General features: G+C 34.0%; 1 protein-coding gene across 1 annotated transcript in view; it reads right to left on the reverse strand.

Moving 5' to 3' along the window:
• The window catches only part of LOC118199469 (neuroligin-4, X-linked-like), a 624820-nt gene extending 617708 nt beyond the window's left edge, over window positions 1-7112 (reverse strand). The window contains exon 1 of the mRNA XM_085809401.1: window positions 6374-7112. Within this exon, the coding sequence (XP_085665527.1) occupies window positions 6374-6842 (469 nt within the window). The 5' untranslated portion in view covers window positions 6843-7112. The remainder of the gene's footprint in view (window positions 1-6373) is intronic.
• Between the last annotated feature and the right edge of the window lie 14607 nt (window positions 7113-21719).

Here is a 21719-nt window from a genome sequence, read left to right on the forward strand (position 1 = left end):
CAATTCTTCACATTACATCTCCATGTGACTTCCCTGGTGATATAAAACTTTATTTTTTTCCCATTTTTTCATATTCGAGTGGAGGTTAAAATACCACTTTTAGAAAGCAAGCAATAGCTTCATTTTTACTTGATAGTAAATTCAAAATTGTTATTCTGAGTCCAGGAGGCAAAAATTCATATTTCCTGGTTATGATTTTGGGTTTGCCATATCGTTCGAAAACAAACTCCACCAAACTTGGTGATTAATCGCTCTCCCCTGGTAAACCTGACAAATACCTCTGTTTTAATGACTTTTCTATTTAAATGACTTTAATGCGTGCCAAAATTCCTTTTCTTAACCTAAAAACAATTTACGGTCAACAGATATTACGTTAAACAGAAAAGTGTTTGTGTATTTTTAGTATCCTGCATCAAAACACTCTTCAGTGGAAATCTGAATCTCAAGGAAAGATGTAATGATATTAATAGAATTAAGCTGTTTTATAAATGTAAGTCTTAGTTTAAAAAATTGATATTTAATGCTTAATTACCTACGTATTAGTGATTTAAATAATAGCTTGTAGAGACATTAGGTATTATTTTGGAAGCAGGCAAGATGAAAAATTAGCAACCGCCTTCGCCGGGAATCGAACCGCGGATCTCTGGAATACCAGCCCAGCGTGCAGAACCACTACACCACGAAGGCATGCTAAGACGGTGGGAGAAATACCTTATATACTCTCCCTTTTAAAGGGCGACTGGGGCTTTTAGGGGACCCCAAACGCCAAATTCTGGGTGTGGAGAGTCATCATCCCCAACGCTTTCAGTTCGGGCGCCATTGTAGAGACATTAGGTAATTTTTGGAAGCAGAAGAGATGAAAAATAAGCAAACGCATTCGCCGGGAATCATACCACGGATCTCTGGAATACCAGCCCAGCGTGCAGAACCACTACACCACGAAAGCACGCTAAGACGGCGGGAGAAATACCTTACACGCTTAGTGTTTAATATTTTCTCTTTTGAAATTTTAAAAGTGAAATTATTTCTGTAAGTGCTCGAATAAAAACAAGCAATTAGTGTAATCTTAGGAATCGAATTTTTCGTGAAATAGGCCCAACAGCGGCCGAGGTTTAATGTCACTGAATACGAGTAGTTTGACCCGGGCTCAGATCCTGGCGAACGGCTGGTTCCATGATAGTTTTAGTGATTTTCCTCATGTGTACTTAATACAAGCCAAATTCTTTTAAATGATCCTCCACGAAAGTATTCTTCCTCTTAAGCATACAATTGTATTCTGCTTTACTTTATCATTTAACTTCATCTATGATAATCTTCGCAAAATAGATAGTGCAAATGAAATACCGCAAATATTCCATGTAGTTTCGCGATAGCGGTAATACAAGCACTGAGCTGTGTATTAATTGAATGTCAAGCGAAGTGCGCTTGAAATAGATTACATAAGGCAAAACGAAATTAGAAAAGCCGTGGTAAAACACATTTATAAATTTTAAATACTCAAATTTATGAGCCGGCGGCCCAGCTGTAATACAGAACAGGTAGTTCCGATCTGGGTCCGAATCTAAACGAGCGGGCCAGCTGCATGGTGTTTTCGTGGTTTTCCCTGCCTGTAACGTATATGCGAACCAATTTTCCCTTAGAAAATTCTCCATAAACGCATCTCATCCTTTAGGTGAATAGACCTAGGGATCTTTCCCATAATAAACCAAACCAAATTATGGCAACCGAAATTAAATTCATTCTAATATCATTGAGAAGAAAAATAACTGTGCTGTAAAACCAGCGCAGGTAGTTCCGATCTGGGTTCGAATCTAGGCGAGCGGGCCAGCTGCATGGTGGTTTCGTGGTTTTCCCTGCGTGTAACGTGTATGCGAACCAATATTCCCTTAGAAAATTCTTCATAAACGCATCCCATCCTTTAGGTGAATAGACCTAGGGATCTTTGCCATAATAAACCAAACCAAATTTAGGGCAAATGAAATTAAAATCATCCTAATATCATTGAGATGACAGTAAAAATATGCATTTATCATTTTCTAAACTAAGATCCTTTGCTATGATTTATCTGCTACTAATAAAATGTAATAGCGAATAAAATTACATTGCTGTACATCAAGATAATTTCAGTAAAGCCTAGTATATCCGAAATCATCCCAAGGAAAATGAAATGTGAATCACATATTGCTAATATACTAATACGTAATTATAAAAAAAATTCAGAACGAGTAATAATAATTATATTATTAACAGTTGTTAATTATATAATTATGTTTATAGCAGTTCTTAGGTTACTTCAATCTAAGGGCAGTGGTACAGTTTTTATATCTTTCCATACGCCTAATTCTTAACATATCAAAATCTTAAAATGCACTTTATGTAAATAGCGTTAGAAAGTATCGCTTCACAAGCGATACTCATTTAACCAGCATATTTATCTCTGATATGCTTACGAAATGTTCCTTAATACGCAATAGTAATATACGTCCCAGGAATTCAAGATATATTGCGGAACAAAATTAAAATTGGCAAACTGTATCAGTAATTCCTCATGGATTTAAGAGTAAATAGAGGAAGTGTTACAAAATAAATATTACCAGCGAATTGTCGTTGGTAAACCAAAACGTGGTCAAGGTTAATCGAATGTCTCTAAAGCTATTAGTATTCACAAAACATCATATCAAGTATAGGAAATCGACTTCTCGTCACTTCCAATGTTAATCATTGAAACAAGGATTGTCTTCCTGGAGAATTCAAAGATCTCTCTATCTTTCCATTCGGGAGAAGAAATCGAAATATAAGGCTGACTTCGCAGTAGCTACTAATACATTAATAAGTAAGAGCATTGGTTAAAGATGACTGGGTGAAAATTGCTCCATGCAAGGCATTCAATGCGTAATGTCCTCCTTTTTGCCTTTTTTCGTGGGAGACCACGTAAGATGCATTGTAGACAATGCATCAACGGCAGAATCTAAATAACAGTCTAACACTAGATGCAGATTTTCACCAGATTTTCGTCTGGTTATGCAGTTTTGCACAAGCGTCAGTAAAAGACTTTCAGCATTTTTTTTTTTTTTTTTTTTTTGTCTTAAAAGGACAGGATCTTGTAGATACATTAGGTATTTTTGAAGCAGGAAAGATGAAAAATGAGCAACGCCTTCTCCGGGAATTGAACCACGGGCCTCTGGAAAACGCGCCTAGCGTGCAGACCACCACACCACGAAGGCACGCCAAGAATACGGGAGAAATACCTTATAATCTTTTTAAAAGGTCACACCGATCTACATATATATAGCAAGGTTCTGTAACGGAAACAAATGTGCAAAGACATGTTCAAATTCTCTTCGTAAAACTTGTTGGGTGTCAGTAGATACAAAATCTTTCTTTCCAAAAGGGCGTTAGTGCCCGATCCCATCATGGAAGCCTGGACAATAAATATTTCGAAAGTAAAGATATAGTATGATGGTTAGGTTGGGTCATTTTGAATATCGCAAAGGTCATTATAGCTATCTCCCTTGGTTAGGAATGCCTTCCTGTAGGATTTCATTCACGTCGCACATGGAGGAAACTACGAAACCCAACTATGCCACCAGCTCCTTCGCTTGTACTCGAACATGTCGTGAGCTACCAGAATTCAACAGTCTTGACCATTCGGCAACTGATGGAGTATATATTTTGATGGAACTGGCCAGCATACTCCCAAAATCTCAGTGTTATTGAATATATCTAAAATGCCTTATAATTCCAAGTTTCACTAATGTCGCCTTCGTTCCTGAAGCTATCACGAATTCAAATCTTCCTTCATAAAATACAAAGGTTAGTTAAGTTATGTTAGTTATAAAAATGAATTCACAGTTTTATTTATTCCATGGAAAGATACTATTACGCCCGCATGTCAATTGTCAATAATCACATATTACTGTAACTAGTTTTATCCAGATTAACGGAGTAAAAATAACTTTTCTTTTTGTAGAATAGAATTATTGAATTTGGATAAAACGCGAGAAAGCTATTTCCTTAGCTCCCTCCCAGTTCTGAAGGAGAGTCCGCAAGAGAAAGAAACAGACAGAAACACAGCAGCTAAATTCCCTTAATACCAACCTCTCTAAATTGTATTTTTTTAATAATTATGTTTCTCCAGAAAATGTTACTGCGTAACCCTGTGACATACTGATAATGTAAAAAAATTTAATTTTGATAAATTTTATTTATTTTGTAACTTTAATAACGTTTACATGAACAAATCTTTAATAGCGTTAATGCAAATTCTTTAAAAATACAAAGGGCGTTTTTTCGCACATCACAAATGGTATTGACTTTTCTATGTCATCTTTTAATTTGAGTTTACCAGAGTATATCAGCAAAGTTATTTACACGTAATTGAAATCATGAAATAAATTCAGAAACATAAGCGTTGAAGCGCAGGAGATATAAAAAGCGAGAATCCTTATAATTTAAAAATCAACTACTGACTTCTGTTAAGAGAATAGTCAAAACTTTACTCTCTCAGTCGGGCTGGTGCAATGTCTTGAGCAAGCAAGATTAAGCTCAAGTTGCAAGAGGCTCTTTGTGATGAGGCTCACGTGGAACACAGGCTACGAAATGTCTGAAATTACGTGACGTATGCATACTAGAAAACGCTGAATGAAAGTTGATGCAGAGAGGCACGGAGCAAACTCTAAATATGTTGTTTCACTCTCAACATTCTCGACTCATGTGACTTCAAGCACTCCGTTTCCTAAGTTTTCCTCTGACATTCCACCTGTGAGCTGTTCAGACACTTGACATAACATTACTCAATAAATTATCTTCCGGTTTCTAAAATTATGTCAAAAACTCTTTTTTTTCTGTTCGTTGTAAATTTTCAAAATATAAGAATATGAAAATATGAATTGTAATCTTAATTTAATTTAAGTCATTTTAAGTGCATCCTTATATCAAACTAATAAGGGAAACATTCAGCTAAGGAGAAAAAGAGTGGAAAAAAGAGCGGATATACTAACTTCCGCAATCCACTCACAGCTGAGCAAATTAGTATCACAATAAAATCCTTCTCTTTATTCTACCTTCCCGTACTGCTGAAACTTAGTGCACCTTGGCATAAGATTAATTCAATTAAAATGTTAGAAAAAATTTTATAACTTTTTCGAAAAATTGCATTTTTAGCTTATATTTCGTTAAAAGTTACAAATCACAAAGTTTCAGTCAAAAAACACAGTTTATCTTAAAAACAAGGCGTGAACTGCTTCCTGAAACACACTAAGCTATTTGAGAATTTTTACATAATTATCATAATTAAACATTTCATTTGATTACATTATATACATAGTTCACTAGAAAAAGGCAAAGAAATAAAATGCATTTCTGTTTATGTTTATACAAATGTAAGTTTTCCATAGATAAACTTTAGAAAATTGGAAGAAGCTATATTTAAACTGAGTCATTCAATATATTTTATTTTTAATATACTTATGATATGCTGAGTAATCTATGGCTAATATGAAAAAACTTATAAAACGTTGGTTTAGATAATTCTTTGCAGTTATGACAAATAATTCGATAACTTTTAAAGCCGACGATTTATCACTCCTGAAACTTATTTCCAACTTTTATCTTGAATAGAAATATTCACGCAGAAAATTTCAGAAAAGAGGGGCATCTATGTGCCTGTTTCAGTTCCTTAAAGAAACCAGAAAAATCACTAGGGTATACAAAATAATTTAAGGTGCGAACATTTTTCGTTTGAACATCAAATTGATTCGGTGAAGTTTTTGTTCCGCATCAGCTAACCTATTCAAGTTAAAGATTAAAAAAACATTTATCTGGAAGATATCTGCATACGAAATAAATATTTTGTTGTAAATTTAGAACAGAGTTTTAAAACCAAACATGCGACACTGCAAATAATTTCATTCAACAACAATAAAAGTTTCCTTATTGATATTCTATGAATTTTTAAATTTTATACGACAGATTTCAAACATAATTAAACTATTTCAACTTCACATTTCTTACCAAATGTTCTTGGAAACTTGATATCTGCATCTCGTTTAATGAAAGAGTGTCCTAAAAGAGCTCGACTTTAAATCCATAGAACAAGATATAATGTTTCTTTTTTAGTGTTGCGTAGGATTGTATTTTGAATGTAATAAACATCTATTTAAAATTTCGTCAAATGGTACCCAATTAGAAAAACTGTTTTCAATTGCTTCTAAAACTTTCTATGGAAAAAATAAGACTTGTCTTGATCTTTAAAAGAGAATCTACTTTTATTTTAACCAAAACAGCGCAATTTAAAGTAGATCATCTTTTCAAGGAAATACTCAAAGGTTTTTGTTTCTTTTTGTTCTAAAGACTTTCGTAAAACAAAGCTTACCTTTGGAAGGGACGTAGATGTTCAAATACAAGCAATCCTCACTCTGGTTCTGGAGGTATGGTAGTAATCTCTTGAGCGTCTCAACTCGGCCGGGGGGCATCTTCTTTAATGCTTCGGTTTCATTTCTGATGTCGGGTGGCTTCTGCGGGCAAACTGGGCTGAATTTATCGGCAGACCGGACACCCTTCCAGTGGGATGGGGTGACGGGCGGCATAAACCGCAAAGCAGAGATTGGGGGACTTGCGTACGGGATACCTAGGAATACATCCACGGATTGCAAGTTGGGTAAGTATGTAATAAACCCTCTCAAATCTCCGTATTTTGTGCTTATTACTCTTGTCCGAGGTTTGTTTGTGCCGCTGAGGGGAGTATATGGTGATGCTTCATACTGAGTTTCGGTCCGCGCTAATTTGTTCACAGACAGAACAAGCAAAACCATCAAATTGCACAATAAAATATACATCTTCATTTGAATTTTTGAAAGTTCGCTAACAGGACATGATTTCAAAAGTCAATGTCCGGCAGTCAAGAAAAGTGTGCAGTTCAAATAATTGGCTCCTCCTTGTTAGAGGAAATAAAGTCTATTCACGCAACTCCGTGCACCAATAGATCAAGGTGAAAAGGTTCCAATTCACATGGTGATAGAGCCTGCAAAGAGAGGAGATTCCCTTAACGTCCGCTCTCGAGTAGGAACACTTTTTCAACTGTGAAGCGGCGGCGGCAGCGGCGGCGGCAGCAGCAGCGCAATCGCGTTCTCATCACGCGTGCGCGAAGCCAGCGACCACTGGCTCGTCCATTCAAAAGAAAGCGGTTGCTTTCTGGGAGCTTCTAAATATAGAATAACATCTGTCCAAGATTTTTACCCAGGCCAACATACATCCTATGAGACCCTAGAAGATGTGAAATGAAATTAAAAAAAGACAAACGTCAAACTTGATTTCAGTACGCTTCGCCTAAGAGTGCAAAAGTTTTGCTTGAAAACGAAAGGAAAATGACTTTTGAAATGAAATTCCTGATTATCTGAAATTAAGGAGTGCTTGCAAGTGCTTAGAAAACTATCTCTAACAGGACATAAAAACAATTTAATTACACTTACATCTTTTGGGTTAAGTTCCTAAATCTTAAATAAGAAACATGTATTCCTTGATTTCTTCTCAAACTGATTGATTAGTAAATATAGGCTGCGTTTAGGTTATTGTCGTTTTAGTTCGTAATTATATATGCATTTCTACTTGCATCTTCACTGTTTAATGCAATTATCACGAAATGTTTTGCTTTCTTAGCGAAATATTTTCCTTTTTTTAACTTCAAATTATCTTGACTGTGTCGAAGTTTCCACTTTTCCTCTTTTTTAATTTGTAGAGATATTAAGTTTCTCGGAGCAAGAAATATAAAAATCAACTGCGATTTCGCCGAGAATCGAACCACCGACCATCCAACTTCTAAACACCTACACCACTAAACACTTACACTATGAAAGCACACATGGGAGAATCCTAATAAATTTGTAGAGGAATTTTTTAACTGTTTTTAACATGCAATAAAACTCCAATCAGATAGAGAGCGTGCAATCGCGATTAATTGGCAAAGTATTGTAATAATCGTAGTAACATTTTCTTGACTGTGACAAAAATTTAAAAATTTTGTATTAAAATCTTATTATTTTCAGAAAATATAATAATAAACGTAAAATATTAAAAGTGAAGCTGAATTTTGAAAAAATATTGCAAGTTAGCTTCTTTAATTATACATTTAAAGAAAGAAAAATTAAATTAACGGACATACATGTACAAAAAATACAATTAAGGAATACGCAATTATTAATTATATTATTAATATATATAATATGCATTATTATTAATTATACATTTAAAGAAGTGTTCTCAATAACAAATAACGGTAATGACCGTAAACAAAAATTAGGAACACAGTTGTACGGAATCAAACTATCCTAAATATTAATTCCGATTCCGTATAGATAGTCAAGCGACTTACTACCGAGTACAGGTCTTCTAAAAAATAAATCATACCTCAGAGGAAGCTTTAAAAAAGGTTTAAGTTAAAGTGTAAATTTATACAGTAACGTCTTACTGTAAATTTTGGCTCAGGCCTCCTAATCACGCAAGCAAACATGGTTAACAATGGCTAAAGCCGATTCAGGTAAAGCTAGGAGGTGGGCAAAAATAATCCGAAAACAGTCAGTGGATCGCTACCAAGAGATCTTTCTTAATTAATTTTCTTAATTAATTTAATTAATTTCTTAATTTAATAATCTTTGTTCTTATATGTGTTAAATAATTTTCGTCCTGATGGAGTCGACGAAAGTAGAAGTGACAATAAAGGTAAAAACAATTATAGTATAATGTGTCAATGAACATACAAACTACACAGTAATTACGCAAGTTATTAAAATTTCATTGAGAAACTTCAAGCACTGAAAATATTAAGATACAATAACACGCCGAACAAATATTAGCTTAGAAGCCAAGCAACAAAAATCAGCGTTATATTTTCAAATTTTCACAGGACTAGTTTCGAAACTAGTCCTGTGAAAATTTGAAAATATAATGCTGATTTTTGTTGTTTGGCTTCTAAGTTAATGCTGAAAACATTGTTAGTGTTGTGGGAAAACAGATATTTCACATCAAATAGGGAAAGGCAGAGAGAGGATCAGAATCCCTTTCCATATCTAATTGTGAAATAATTTTAAGTTTTCTAACTGCATAGGTTTATCAAAGCAAGAAACAGGAAAAATAGTAATGCCCTCTCCGTGATTCGAACTGCAGTTCTCCCGACTGCTAGCCGAAGAGGCCTTTCAGTCACATCCAAAGGCACGCGATAAAAAAGGAGAAAATAGCTTACATTTGTAAGGATATAATTATATTTAGCTATTTATGCCAAATAGCTTTATTGTCTTTCTCCTTTTCCGTTTTCCTGCCCGAATGCAGAATTTAGTTCGCTCATATTCAGATGAGGTAGAAAGAGATAGTATTTAAAGGAAGATTTTAGACTTTTTAATTAGAGCGTGTTCCGCCTGCTGAAACCCGCGTTACTAGTTGAATCTCTTCAGTAGCAGCCTGTCTGTGGCGTTGCGGTATTTCTTGCCATTAGGCTTATCGAGACGCTATTAGGTCTGAGCCAACTTGCGAGTTATTTAATCTACGTAGCCATTGGCTAAATTATGACTTACTTAACTTTTATTTAAATTCATGACTTACTTAATTTTGATTTAAATTCATGACTTGCTTTGATTTAAATTCATTACTTTTGAGTTACGCCTTAAGTGCTTTCTGGTTTTGTAAGCACAAGAGGTGCCTTCTGTTAAAATTTCTGAGTTCAATTAAAGGGTCTTTAACACCCTTCTTAGGTTTTACTGTCTTCATATACATAATATAGCGATAAGCGATATATATATCATATATATAATATAGCGATAAGTCATTTAGTTTTCAGATTGAGTTTTATGCTTCCAAAGAAGGTGAGACTCATTTGTCTAAGAGTATAAATTTCGTCTTTGAAAAATTTTCGTAAATATCAAAACATAGATTCCCACCAATCCTTTAAATTTATTCCCTTCTTCTCCTCAGAACCCAGACATAATTTAAATTTAAGAAACCATCTTGCAATTTCTACCTTAAGTGCTGAAGTATGACTACGATCACACAATATAAATAGCAACAATATGCAGTTTACACATGCTTCCATTCTTAAGTTTTATGATATTTAATCACATTTTTATCAACACATCCATCTAACATTTACTTGTTGTTTAGTTTATAAAGAGCCGGATAAAATTATTAGGCATTCAATAATATTGCAGACATTTTCAAACGAAAGTACATGAGCGACTATTTTAATTTCTAGAATGACCATGTAGTATTCCTCGTGTTATAATTACACTAGAATTATGTGAATATTCGTATTTTACACGTTCCTTCTACTATATGAGTACATTTGAAGGTGTTAGTTATTTAGAAGGTAAATGCACATGTACTTGGACGTAAAAATGGGCGATCGAAATTTGGAGCAGAGTATGTTACATCAAGTTTTGAGTGAAAATTAGAAACAAACCTTATTGAAACATTAGAATTGTTCAGAGTGGTGCATTACGAAGATGCCATGAAAAACGTCTAGGGTGTTTGAGTGAACACGACTGAGAAAATTAGAAAGGTGACAAAAGGAGCAAATTAGCCAGAAGCAAAAATGGCGGGGGCTTATTATTAACAAAAAGGATTGGATTATTGGATTATTAATTTATGGCAAAGCACACGAGGGCTATCTGCCTAAAGGAAGGGATGCCTTCGTGGAGGACTTTCTAAGGAAACTGGCTCGTACACACGTTACACATGGGGAAAACCACGAAAACGCCCATGCAGCCAGCCCGTTCGCGGTATTCGAACCTTGGACCGAACTACCAGTGTTCAGCGTCTTTACCGCTCGGCCACTGGTGTGCTATTAACAAAGAGGAGATGTGATATAATATGATAAATGATTAAATGTGCAATTGTTAATTGAAGAACAGAAGATGGATCGAAAAGACTAATTTTATTTAAAGAACTAAGCATAAGAAATAATATTTGAGAAATTTCTTTCCCACCCATACAATCACAATGGCTTCTTGTTAGAGACAATTTGACCAGAAAATTGTAACTACTCGATTAATTCATCCAGCATATTCACCTAATTTAGTTCGTTGTGATTTAGCTACCTGTGTTTCGAAATTAAAAGCCTCGCAAATTTTTAAAGGTCAGTACTGATTCTGCGATAAAAATTATAATTAATGTTATCCAACATGTATTGCAGAAAATCTTATGCCGCTTTCATAAAAATGAATGTGGTCTACGTCAGTGTATAGATGCACAAAATGAGGGAATTTCGAAAGAGATAGTGTCCTTTAATATGCAGTTCAACAAGTAGCTTTTTGAAGGTACAACTCAGAAATTACTTAAATTATCATACATTGCATTTCTAACTCGAAACATAAAATATGCCGTGTTCATAAAAGTCTTTACTCTGTCTGTTTTCGCAACCGCTGGACATAGTCATATACTTGCAGTTATGTTTCAAATAAAGCAAATACTCATATTTTAGCAATTTTAGATTTTAAAAATCAATTTCGTAAAAATTACAAAACGTAACTTTTTGTTTGGTACTCCGGTTCCCATAGCTACATGTAGTAAAAGATTACACACATTCTAGAAAATAAAGTAAGTCAATATTGATTACGGTACGACAAAAACTGGCAGAGACGTTTAATTTTAACCCGTAACAGAGGAGGTGAAAAATTTGAACATAATAGGGGACGTGCGGTCTTAGAGACCGCGCATTATAATAAATTTTTAAAAATCGTCTAATTAAAATATCATCATGATATTTCACTTAGATGTTCTTTGAACATTTTACTCTGAAAAGAAAACATGTTTTTACACTTTAAAGTGAAATTAAAGTTTTCCCAGAAAATTTCCTCATAGCCTCAAACGTTTCGATGAAAATCATATGCTGCACTAAATTCTATAAAACTAAAAATAAGAATGCATCTATTTTGAATTAACTATTTTATCTGTATTACTTAATATTCAAAGCAAATTTTAACCGCAGAAAATTGTATGTAGCACAATACAGAAAAATTTTGACAGTACCTAAAATATCAGTATCTCACTGATTTTCTGATAGTAAACAATTTAGTTTTCGTCTTCTTTAGCATATTCATTGCATAACTTTTGCGTGCATTCCAAACAAACAGGGTCTTGGCAAGATAAACATAAATATACTGTCTTTCTTTTCTTGCTCGGGGGGCACAGACGACATGTTTTCCTTGATTTTAATTTTGCTTCTTTTGTGCACTGCTCCACATCCTTAGACTCAGCTTCTTTTCCTAAAATCCGCTTTATCGTCAGGCGCAATTCTCGATTTATTCTTGGATTTTTCCCTCTCGTGTGTAGTAGTGGTTGGACTAATTCTCTCGCTAATTCTTTCGAAAACAGCATTATGGTCATAACAGGGTTTTGGTTATAACCTTGGTGGAAAATGTATGCGTTTACTGTACTCATATCTACTAACTGGTAGAAAAGAGCCATAGGCCAACGCGTTGTTCTCCTACTACAGGAATGGACAGAACATTTTTCATCTAAAGCATCAACACCACCTTTGGTTCTGTTATAAAAACCAATTATTTCAGGTTTCTGTTTCCGAGTCTGTTTCTATCGAATGATGCAATGATGACATCAAAACCACTGCTCGCCTTTTTTTCGAAGAAATTTTCTTCACAGTCATCTTCTTCACTAAAATCACTTCCAACTTCGTCTAGAATTTTTTTCAGTTCTTCTGCATAACGTGGATCAGAAATATAAATGAATCTCCGCGGACCTAACTTCAGAGCCATGTGTTCACTACTGCCGAAAATTGTAACATTGAGAGGGAGGTGACGTCTCACAGACCGCTCTAGAAGAATTTCAACAGATACACTTGCCAAAGCATTCCGAAAGAAGGGGTCAGAAAGAAGGTCACGAAACGTGAAGCTAGGGCAAGAATCCATTCACTTGGACAAAGCATGCAATAGGGATGATGGGAGGAACATGTGGCGCGGTCCGTCAGACCGCACGTCCCCTGTTACGAGTTAAATTATGAGAAAGTATTTTTAGAAAATTCAACGGTCATTAAAAAAACAGAAGAACAAATATTTAAATTTGTATTCAGCTAACAATTAAAATACCCCTCTAGAAAAATGTTTCTACCTTTGATAAATTGTGTGATAACCATTTCTGTGTAGACTGTTGTGAATAATTTTGATCAATGTAAATTTTTCAGAAAGGATATGTTACTCTTCGACTTTGTATGAATTAAAAATTAGAGGTATTTCTAATCTAATGATTCTTAAGACTATCAGTTTATGATCCTAAAGCAATAAAACAGGTGAATATTATTAATTTTAGCATTTGAAAATTACTTGCGTCAAAATGCTTTCGGCGTATTAATGTAACAAAATTACAAATTAAGAAGTAAAAAAGCTTTCAGATTTTATATTACTCCCAAAGGGACGATTTTTAATGTTTTTTATGTTACCTTTATTTATTAAATATCATGTTCTTCTCACTTAAACCATAAAATTCAATTTAACAGCAGTATTACAAAATAATTTAAAAAGAGCATATCTTTTAGAATTTTCGATACACAGTCCCGCACGCTGAAGATAAAAATGCTTTTTTTATTCATGCAGTGTTGCCGTTTATCGCTTTCAAATCTTTGAGTTTGTTAATCAAAAATTCATTAAAGATTTACAAAATATGAAATAGATAATAAAACAAATTCCAAATTTGGGTTTCCAGTTGCCCCTGTTAGAGTTGAGAACAACATTATTCAAAATTTGATGTCTCTAGGTACCGTTGTTTTTTCACACTGCGAGAAACATGCATACATTCATGCAGATTCTTCATTATTTAATTTCTTTAAATATAACGCAGGGCTATAATATTTGGTGGCACAATCTGAAAAGTGAAAGGCCGTTTATAGTGAACCAACGTAAAATGCCAAAACTAAAGTGATAGCCCTCCTGGGCAAATTGCCCCTTTGGGGTAAAAAGCTTACAACGTAATAAATTGCAAAAGTTTGAAACTGAATGATATTAAATAGGGGAAAAAATCAACCTGATCGTGTATCCAAGAACTTCGGCAATTTTTATTGTAAGGCAGTCAAACTCTTTTTTTTTTTTTTTTTTTTTTTTTTTTTTGCAGGGGGGGAATGAGTATAAACTGTCACTAAATATAACTGCAGAAGCAAGGCGGCCGTATAAAATGTTAGATTCCGTAATATAATTTTTTTTTATTTACAAATGTCAAAACATTTATATTTGTAATATTTGTACACTTTTGTTTTTGGAACTGGATATCTACTACTCTACCACCACCAAAGTAAATGTCGGATGAGGACATTTATGTGCAATATGTATATTATTCTTATACTTTTCTTTGCTCTATGTATGCAACTTCCGGACGTTTCTAATGCATTTTTAATATTGCAAAGTTCATTTCCAAGGAAACGGTTCATATAAAATAACGTTGCTCACCATCATCTGATCAGATTGCGCATGATAAGACCTAAAAAGGCATCTTCTGCCAGGTCTTTTCCTATTTGTTGCCTGTATGGTTGCGTTTGCATTTTCTTAATGGCTAAGAATAGTATCTGAGAAACCCAACTGTTTTGCCCGATATTAAACTGTGCAAATGATTATTGCCCGATATTAAACTGTGCAAAGCCCACAGCAGCTATCTACCCACTGACAGGGATGCTTTTTAGAGACGTTTCTATGAGAAATTGGCTTATAGTTACGTTATACATGGAGAAATGCACTGGAGATGCCAAAGCGGCTGACTCGAACAATGACTATAGTTACCAGTATTCTTCAGTCTTATTTACTCAGCTTCAGGTGCTGGTCCAAAATTTGATTGTTCAGCTGAAAATGTCTCATTAGTGCAAAAATCAATTTCGAAACATATATTATTTATAGATCATTAGTAATGATTGAAAAGAAGTAAAGCAATGACTTTTAAATATTTTGGAAAGATTGTACACGTGTTTCGGATGAAAACAGAAGTATATAGAAACTAAGGAAATGAATGAATGCAGAAAAAGGTTGTATAGTAGAATCTCGAGAAAATGACCTAATTGAATTCGTCAATGTAGAGCTAGAGAAAACAGAAGCATTGTGATTTGGATTCTTGTTATGGAAATTACAGAAATTTCATTGAGTATCGTGCGTAGAATTCAATCTGAAAACTCTGCTGTATAGGAAAAGTGAAGCTGCTGTATAAGAAAGGTGAAGAAAATGTTAACTGGTGCTCACGAAAGCCAAATAATGGCATCTGTACGTGCAGGATTGGATGCTGCGAGACAGAAGGAGATAAATATATTTTCCCTGACATGATTACTGATAATATTAATTTTTACATCCCTATCGTGAATACAACGGCACTATTTATCGGCGTTATATACATTTACCAAAATAAAAACTTCATTCAAACTCAATCAGAAAAGAAGAATATAGAAACTGATTTCTGGGACGGAAAGGTCATCTTTTGATAAATTATATAATCCATGTCTGTAATGTGCTATGAGAGCACTCCAAATTTGGAGCATAGGACTAGAATCGGAAATACAGAATGTCATTGTTATGCTTTCTTGCATGACAACGATGAGTTGCTTTCTTGCATGACAACGTAAACACTGTCGGCCACACTTAACGGAAGATTCAATAATTCTGGTGATAAAACTTTTATCCCTCTTACCCTACAGCCCTTACCTTGCACCTAGTGATATCCAAGCCTTACGTCGTCTGAAGAAATGGCTTTGTTCTCAACGTTATAAGAAAAGTGATGAGTTGAAAACCACACTGCCGAACTGGCTGAACTCCCATGCGGCGAAGTTTATGCGCAGGATATAAAAAAGCTTGTTCGTAGCTATAAAAATGCTTAGAAGAGAATTGTGAATACAAAGAAAGGTGAAGCAGACACGACCAAGTTTTTGAACCAGTAAATAATTTTACTTTTCTCTTTCTTTGTTTTTTATTCATCTGACGATCTTTGCTTTTGACATATGGATTTAAAAATTTTGAAAAGTTTTAAGATAAGTGTACAATGAATATTTTATATTTTATATCGTTGTATACTTCAATCCTATGTATGCAGATTAGCTCAGAACAGCATAATGACTTCCATAAATTGAGACTAAAAGGGAATAAAATTCTAGTTGTGAAATTTACAGCGAATGGAAGATGTGTGACGTGGAATTGAGTTGCAAGAAAATGAAGTTAAGTTAAATTTTAAGAATGTGAACCATTTTAACATCCCTAACCACTACTACAAGGAAAATAGAACGTTCTCTGTCATGTTGATTTAAATAAATATATTTATATAGAATATTCAGTGGTGAAACATTAGGCTAATAAGCTATGAATGCAAACAAAAATGTTTTGATGGAAATAAAATATCTTTCATACGGACACTTTATTAAAACAGCATTTTTAATTCATTGAGAAAGATTAATTTTCGAGTTATATTTGCTAAGTCCATTCAAAGAATGACACAAGATGTAGACAGATAATCCACAGAAAAGTCATCAGATTTCAGCAATTATGCTTGCTTTGTAACTTAACAAACTCATTAGGCATAAGTCTGGTTTATTTCATTTGATGATGACAAAGCAAATTTGGATTATCTGCCTAAGAGAGTGATGTCTTCGTGGAGAACTTTTAAAAAGAAACTGATTCATATACACGTTCCACATGGATAAAACCATGAAACTGCTCATGCAACCAACCCGTTCCTGAAAATGAGCCTAGGTCGAACTACCTGTCTTCAGCGACTTTACCGCTCAGCACCTGGTGAGCTCCATCAAACAAGATATATTTGATAATTTATCGCTTTCATTCTACGCTATATCTGACAATTCTTTTCATATTTAGTCAGATTTAGATTTAGGTGTCATTATATATCAGATAAATTTAACTAAAAAAGGAACATTTTAAATACAATTTATTTGACGATATTGAATTGAAAAAAGAAGTTTTTGACAACAAGTTACCCATGTAGTCAGTTTTATTTGTTGAGATGTTTACATAAATATTAATAAATATTTAAGTAATAAAGTAGTTACTATAATCAATTATTTATAAAGTAATTATTCCCTAACACCTAAAATACAAAACTCAGAAGAAAAATATTGGCAGACTAAATATTAGTTAAATTAGATTTTTTATATAGAACAAAATATCTGGAATTCGCAATTCTCTGTAATATAAAACATTGGAAAATAATTTTACATTCCCAGAATAAAATGCGCAACTTCGTAGTATGTAATAAGATATCAATTGTTTTCCTTTCGATTTTCGTCAAATTGTTTATCGTTCAACTTTGCGCAACAGGATATTTATGCACTCAAAAAAAAAAAAATATTTAGGCGGAATAGAAAGCATTACTGATATTATTTTTATTCCCAATAGCATTTTTATTGAAATAGTAATAAATTTTAAGTTCAGAACCTCGTATCTCGCTATTTGATTTCACGCTCAGCTTTATCCATGAAGATGGAAATGAGAGAGTACGCAGTATTTTCAGGAATAGAAATGCAATTTTGTTAGCTTCATTAATTCCAGTATTAACAGAGATTTGTTCTCGGTACAGTAACGTATGGATTGATGCAAAGGTTGCTCAATTCTATGTGAAAATCAATTTGAAACTGCTTTTTTTTAATCATCAGTTTCAGCAGTTTGTTATATAAGGTAATTTCTCTCCGCATGCCTTCGTGGTTGAACTGTAAACACACCAAATGCGTATTCGGGAGGTGTGGAGTTCGAATCTCGGCGAGGGCACTGCTCATTTTTCACGTCTTCAGCATCAGGAACTCAGATCATCAGTGATCCTACAGAGATGCCCGAACTAAAAGGAGGTGGATGATAATTCTTCACCTCCAGGATTCGCTAATATCCAGTCGCTCTTTAAAAGAAGGAGCATATAAGGTATTTTCTCCCTCCTTTTCGTCATTCCTTCTTGGTGTAATAGGAAGAATACTCGACGTTTCGCTTATTCGAGAGATCCAGGATTCGAGTCCTGGCCAGGGTATTGCGCATTTTTCACGTTTACGCTTCAAAAAAACTTAATGACTCTACACGTTGCGCCTGATGTAAAACACAGTGGTGAACGATAATTCGTCACCACCAGAATTTGGCGACTGGGTCACCTAATCCCCAGTCTTCCTTTAAAAGGGGGAGTATATAAAGTATTTTCTCCCTCCTTTCTGTATGCTTTTGTGGTGTAATTATATTGTGAATATTTGTGAAGGATTGTTTTTCAGATTTCATCAGTAATATGATGCTATTCACTTTATTTTTTACATTAACGTCGTCAAAACTGTTGTACGTATTTTATACCATGCTGCTATTTAATATAAAAATGCTTAAATGCTTAGAAGAGAATTGTGATTTAGTAAACATTTTAGAATTGTGAAGAAACATTTAGAATTGTAACATTTTAGAAGAGAATTGTGATTTAGTAAACATCTTTAGTAAACATTTTTTTATAAACAAAATGTATTAAACTTGAATCCTATTGAAAATAAGAGGCTTTAAATAGAGCTTTAAGATAAGTAAGTTACATTTACTAGAAAAATAAAGAATTTAGATACGTAGAGAAAGGAAGGTATATGCTACCGGTTACACCACGAGAGCACGCAGTAACCGACAATCACAAGCTGCAGAGTTTTCTGATAGTAGCTAGTAACTGACAATCACAAGCGGCAGAGTTTTATGACAATCACAAGCGGCAGAGTTTCATGACAATCACAAGCGGCAGAGTTTTATGACAATAGCTAGTAACTGACAATCACAAGCGGCAGAGTTTTCTGACAATAGCTAGTAACTGACAATCACAAGCGGTAAAGTTGTCTGACAACAGCTAGTAACTGACAATCACAAGCGGCAGAGTTTTCTGATGATGGTATACAAAAACTCGTTGTTCGTAACTATTAATGTTTATTACGAAAAGAAAATTATATAGAAACATAGAGAGCTGTATGTAAATTCAGAAAATAAATGTTTGCTATTTGAAAAAATTTTATTTTTCTCATTTTTTATTGAAAAACTGACCTTACTTAAAAAGTAGCTCTCGTATGTAGTATAATAATATTGCAGGTACTTTTTAAACTGGTTCATTTACATACCAGGTGTTTTTTGATATGACGATTAAACAGATGAAACCTTCATAACAAAACAATGCCTTGCAAATATCAATTTTGAACGCATGTATTAAGAATATAGCCCCAAGAATCTGGTTTCAGTAGAGAGTTACGGCTGGTTTTAGTTTCTTAGATGAATAGAAAAACCTATCACTGTGACCTGAAGAATGCCCTTTTTATATGAATAGAACCAAAATATGAAAAAAGAACATATGCAAGTAGTATATTTAATTAGAAGCTATAAAATTTTAGATTAACACTGGTATACCTTACCATCCGCTTCTGACCACAATCCTCATCACTTGCAACATGCATTCCTGTGGACGAAATCTTTCCTGCGTCATTAGGTATTTCTTATTCAAGATTTCCAATTTAATTTCTTATTCAAAATAAGACCCGTTTCTTATTCATGTTTTGATTTGTTTCTAATATATTACACAATAAGCACGAAGTTCTTTCTAATGAATTCTACGAATAAGTCGCTCTAGATTCAAAACAACTACGTCATACAGTTGATTTTCGTCTACTTTAAGTTTTATTAATTTCAGTTTTATTAATATTTTGTTTCTAAGCGAGCTTTTCCTTTCTTTAACTTGTTTTTTCATTTAGCTTCTCCATTCAGAACTGTAGATCTGTGTTTAGTATTAGATGCAAATTCAAAGGAAGTTTCCGAAGCCCTCCGTTTCTACATTTGAAACATCTGAGAATTCTAATTTCACATTTACGGTTTTATAGATATTTTCAAAAACAAGATCAGGCATTAAGTCAATAGTTCAGAAACTGGTACTTTATTTTTTATCACGATACTTCCGACGACGATGTTTTTAAACTGCGAAAATTCTGAACCGCTTCATTTTCGACAACGATTTTTTGCACCAGGATGTTTTAAAAATAAAGTGTTTTCTCTTAGCCTTCTTTTCTCGCACAATGTTTTGTACCTCGACGTTTTCGCCTTGCGTTGTTTTCTCCGCGACAGTTTCTTCAGCGATGTTTTCGGCGGACACCATGCATCGCAATTCAGTAACATAATTTATAGGTTTCCTTCTATCAACATAATCATATTTGAAATATCTTTTGATTAATTTTCCATTCTGATAGACAAACAGGTTGAACTGAAAATTTTATTTAAAACTTCCTACTGTTTAAACTAGAATTTTGGAGTTTTGTAATTTCGTTCATTAGGATTCATTATGATTTTAAGGTAAACAAGGTAATTCCACAGATACGAAGCTAAACTCATAAAGTCAAAAGTATCTTTTTAACACTTCCAATAGGTTATTCATTCATTTTACAAATATTTCCGATTAAAATTCGTCATACTGGCTTAAAATTGTAATCAAGCGAATCTTTGATATAATTTAAATACCTTCGAAATCTCTTAAATAACAAAGAACAAATAAGGATAGAATTTACTACTTGAGGTTTTAATAGATATAGAAAAGACTTGATCTAGTATTTGTTATGTTTGCTATACTGGCAATTTAATATATGTACTCTAGTAGGAGGTGAGGAGTACTTACGTGGGCTATCCTCAACATATTCGTTACAGGTGAACATATCACAGTCTTCTCTGTTTCACCGCGCCCTATCTTCTATAATCCGGAACGATGGTCGAAACGTCGTCACACAAAGCAGTCCGATTCTCGGGAACTCGGGAGAGATCTTGACCGCAAAGACGAAAGGTCAATAAAGACACGCAGGAAACCACCTCTCCCTAACTCACAGGTAGACGAACAGTACCATGTCACGTACTGTTCTCCTAAAGTTGCAGCTGATACGATCATGTCGTCTTTTACTACTTTCCATCACTCATTATATAGTAGTCTCGAACAGATGTTTATTATTCAATTGGAAATATAAATCCGTACTTCGTTGCGCCCATTTTCCAATCTAAACCAATCCATAGTCAATTATCATACTTCATCTAAAAAAACAGTTAGTTAATGTGTGCCCTATTTATAAAGAGTAAAATTCTGGGGAAACATGCTTCCTTCGCAGTTTTGTTTTCGTTGTTTCTTCTACTTTATCGCAAATAGCTCGTCACCACAAATTTACCATTTTTCACTTCTTTTCCATTCTTCCTTCCTTTTTCGTTATTCCTCATTTGACACTATTTTCAATGTTTATCCCTCTCTTTAATTACCAATTCAATCTGATACATTACGCATTTACGCTTCACATCATTTTATGCTGGAGTATATCCTGCCATTTTCTCAAAGACCACTTAGAGTGATAAGGGAAAATAAAAGTATGCAACTACGATTTTTCCACAGCCCCAAAAGCGGCGCTAGTTTTCCCTACAAATTTCTCGGTGCATTGCAATATACCAAAGGCATTACACGAAACGTCTGTTAAAAAGTAATAGTTCTATAAGACAGCATGTTTCTTATTTGTATTTTCTGAAATCCAAAAACAAGTATAAGACCAAATGTTGCCAAAAATGTAAAATAAAACCTTTTCCAAAGCTGTCGCTTGTACATCGCCACATACAACGAATGTTTTCCAAATTGTTTCAGATGCCATGATTTCAGAATCTCTGACTCTTCAACAGCCATACATAAGGAAATATTTACTCTCAAAATAACGTTCGTTCTTTTGCACTGACTCCCATAATGGGCTATGA

This window comes from Stegodyphus dumicola, chromosome X2 (assembly GCF_044657685.1).
Source record: "Stegodyphus dumicola isolate Sdum_Otavi_A_Nest chromosome X2, ASM4465768v1".
Classification (NCBI taxonomy): domain Eukaryota; kingdom Metazoa; phylum Arthropoda; class Arachnida; order Araneae; family Eresidae; genus Stegodyphus; species Stegodyphus dumicola.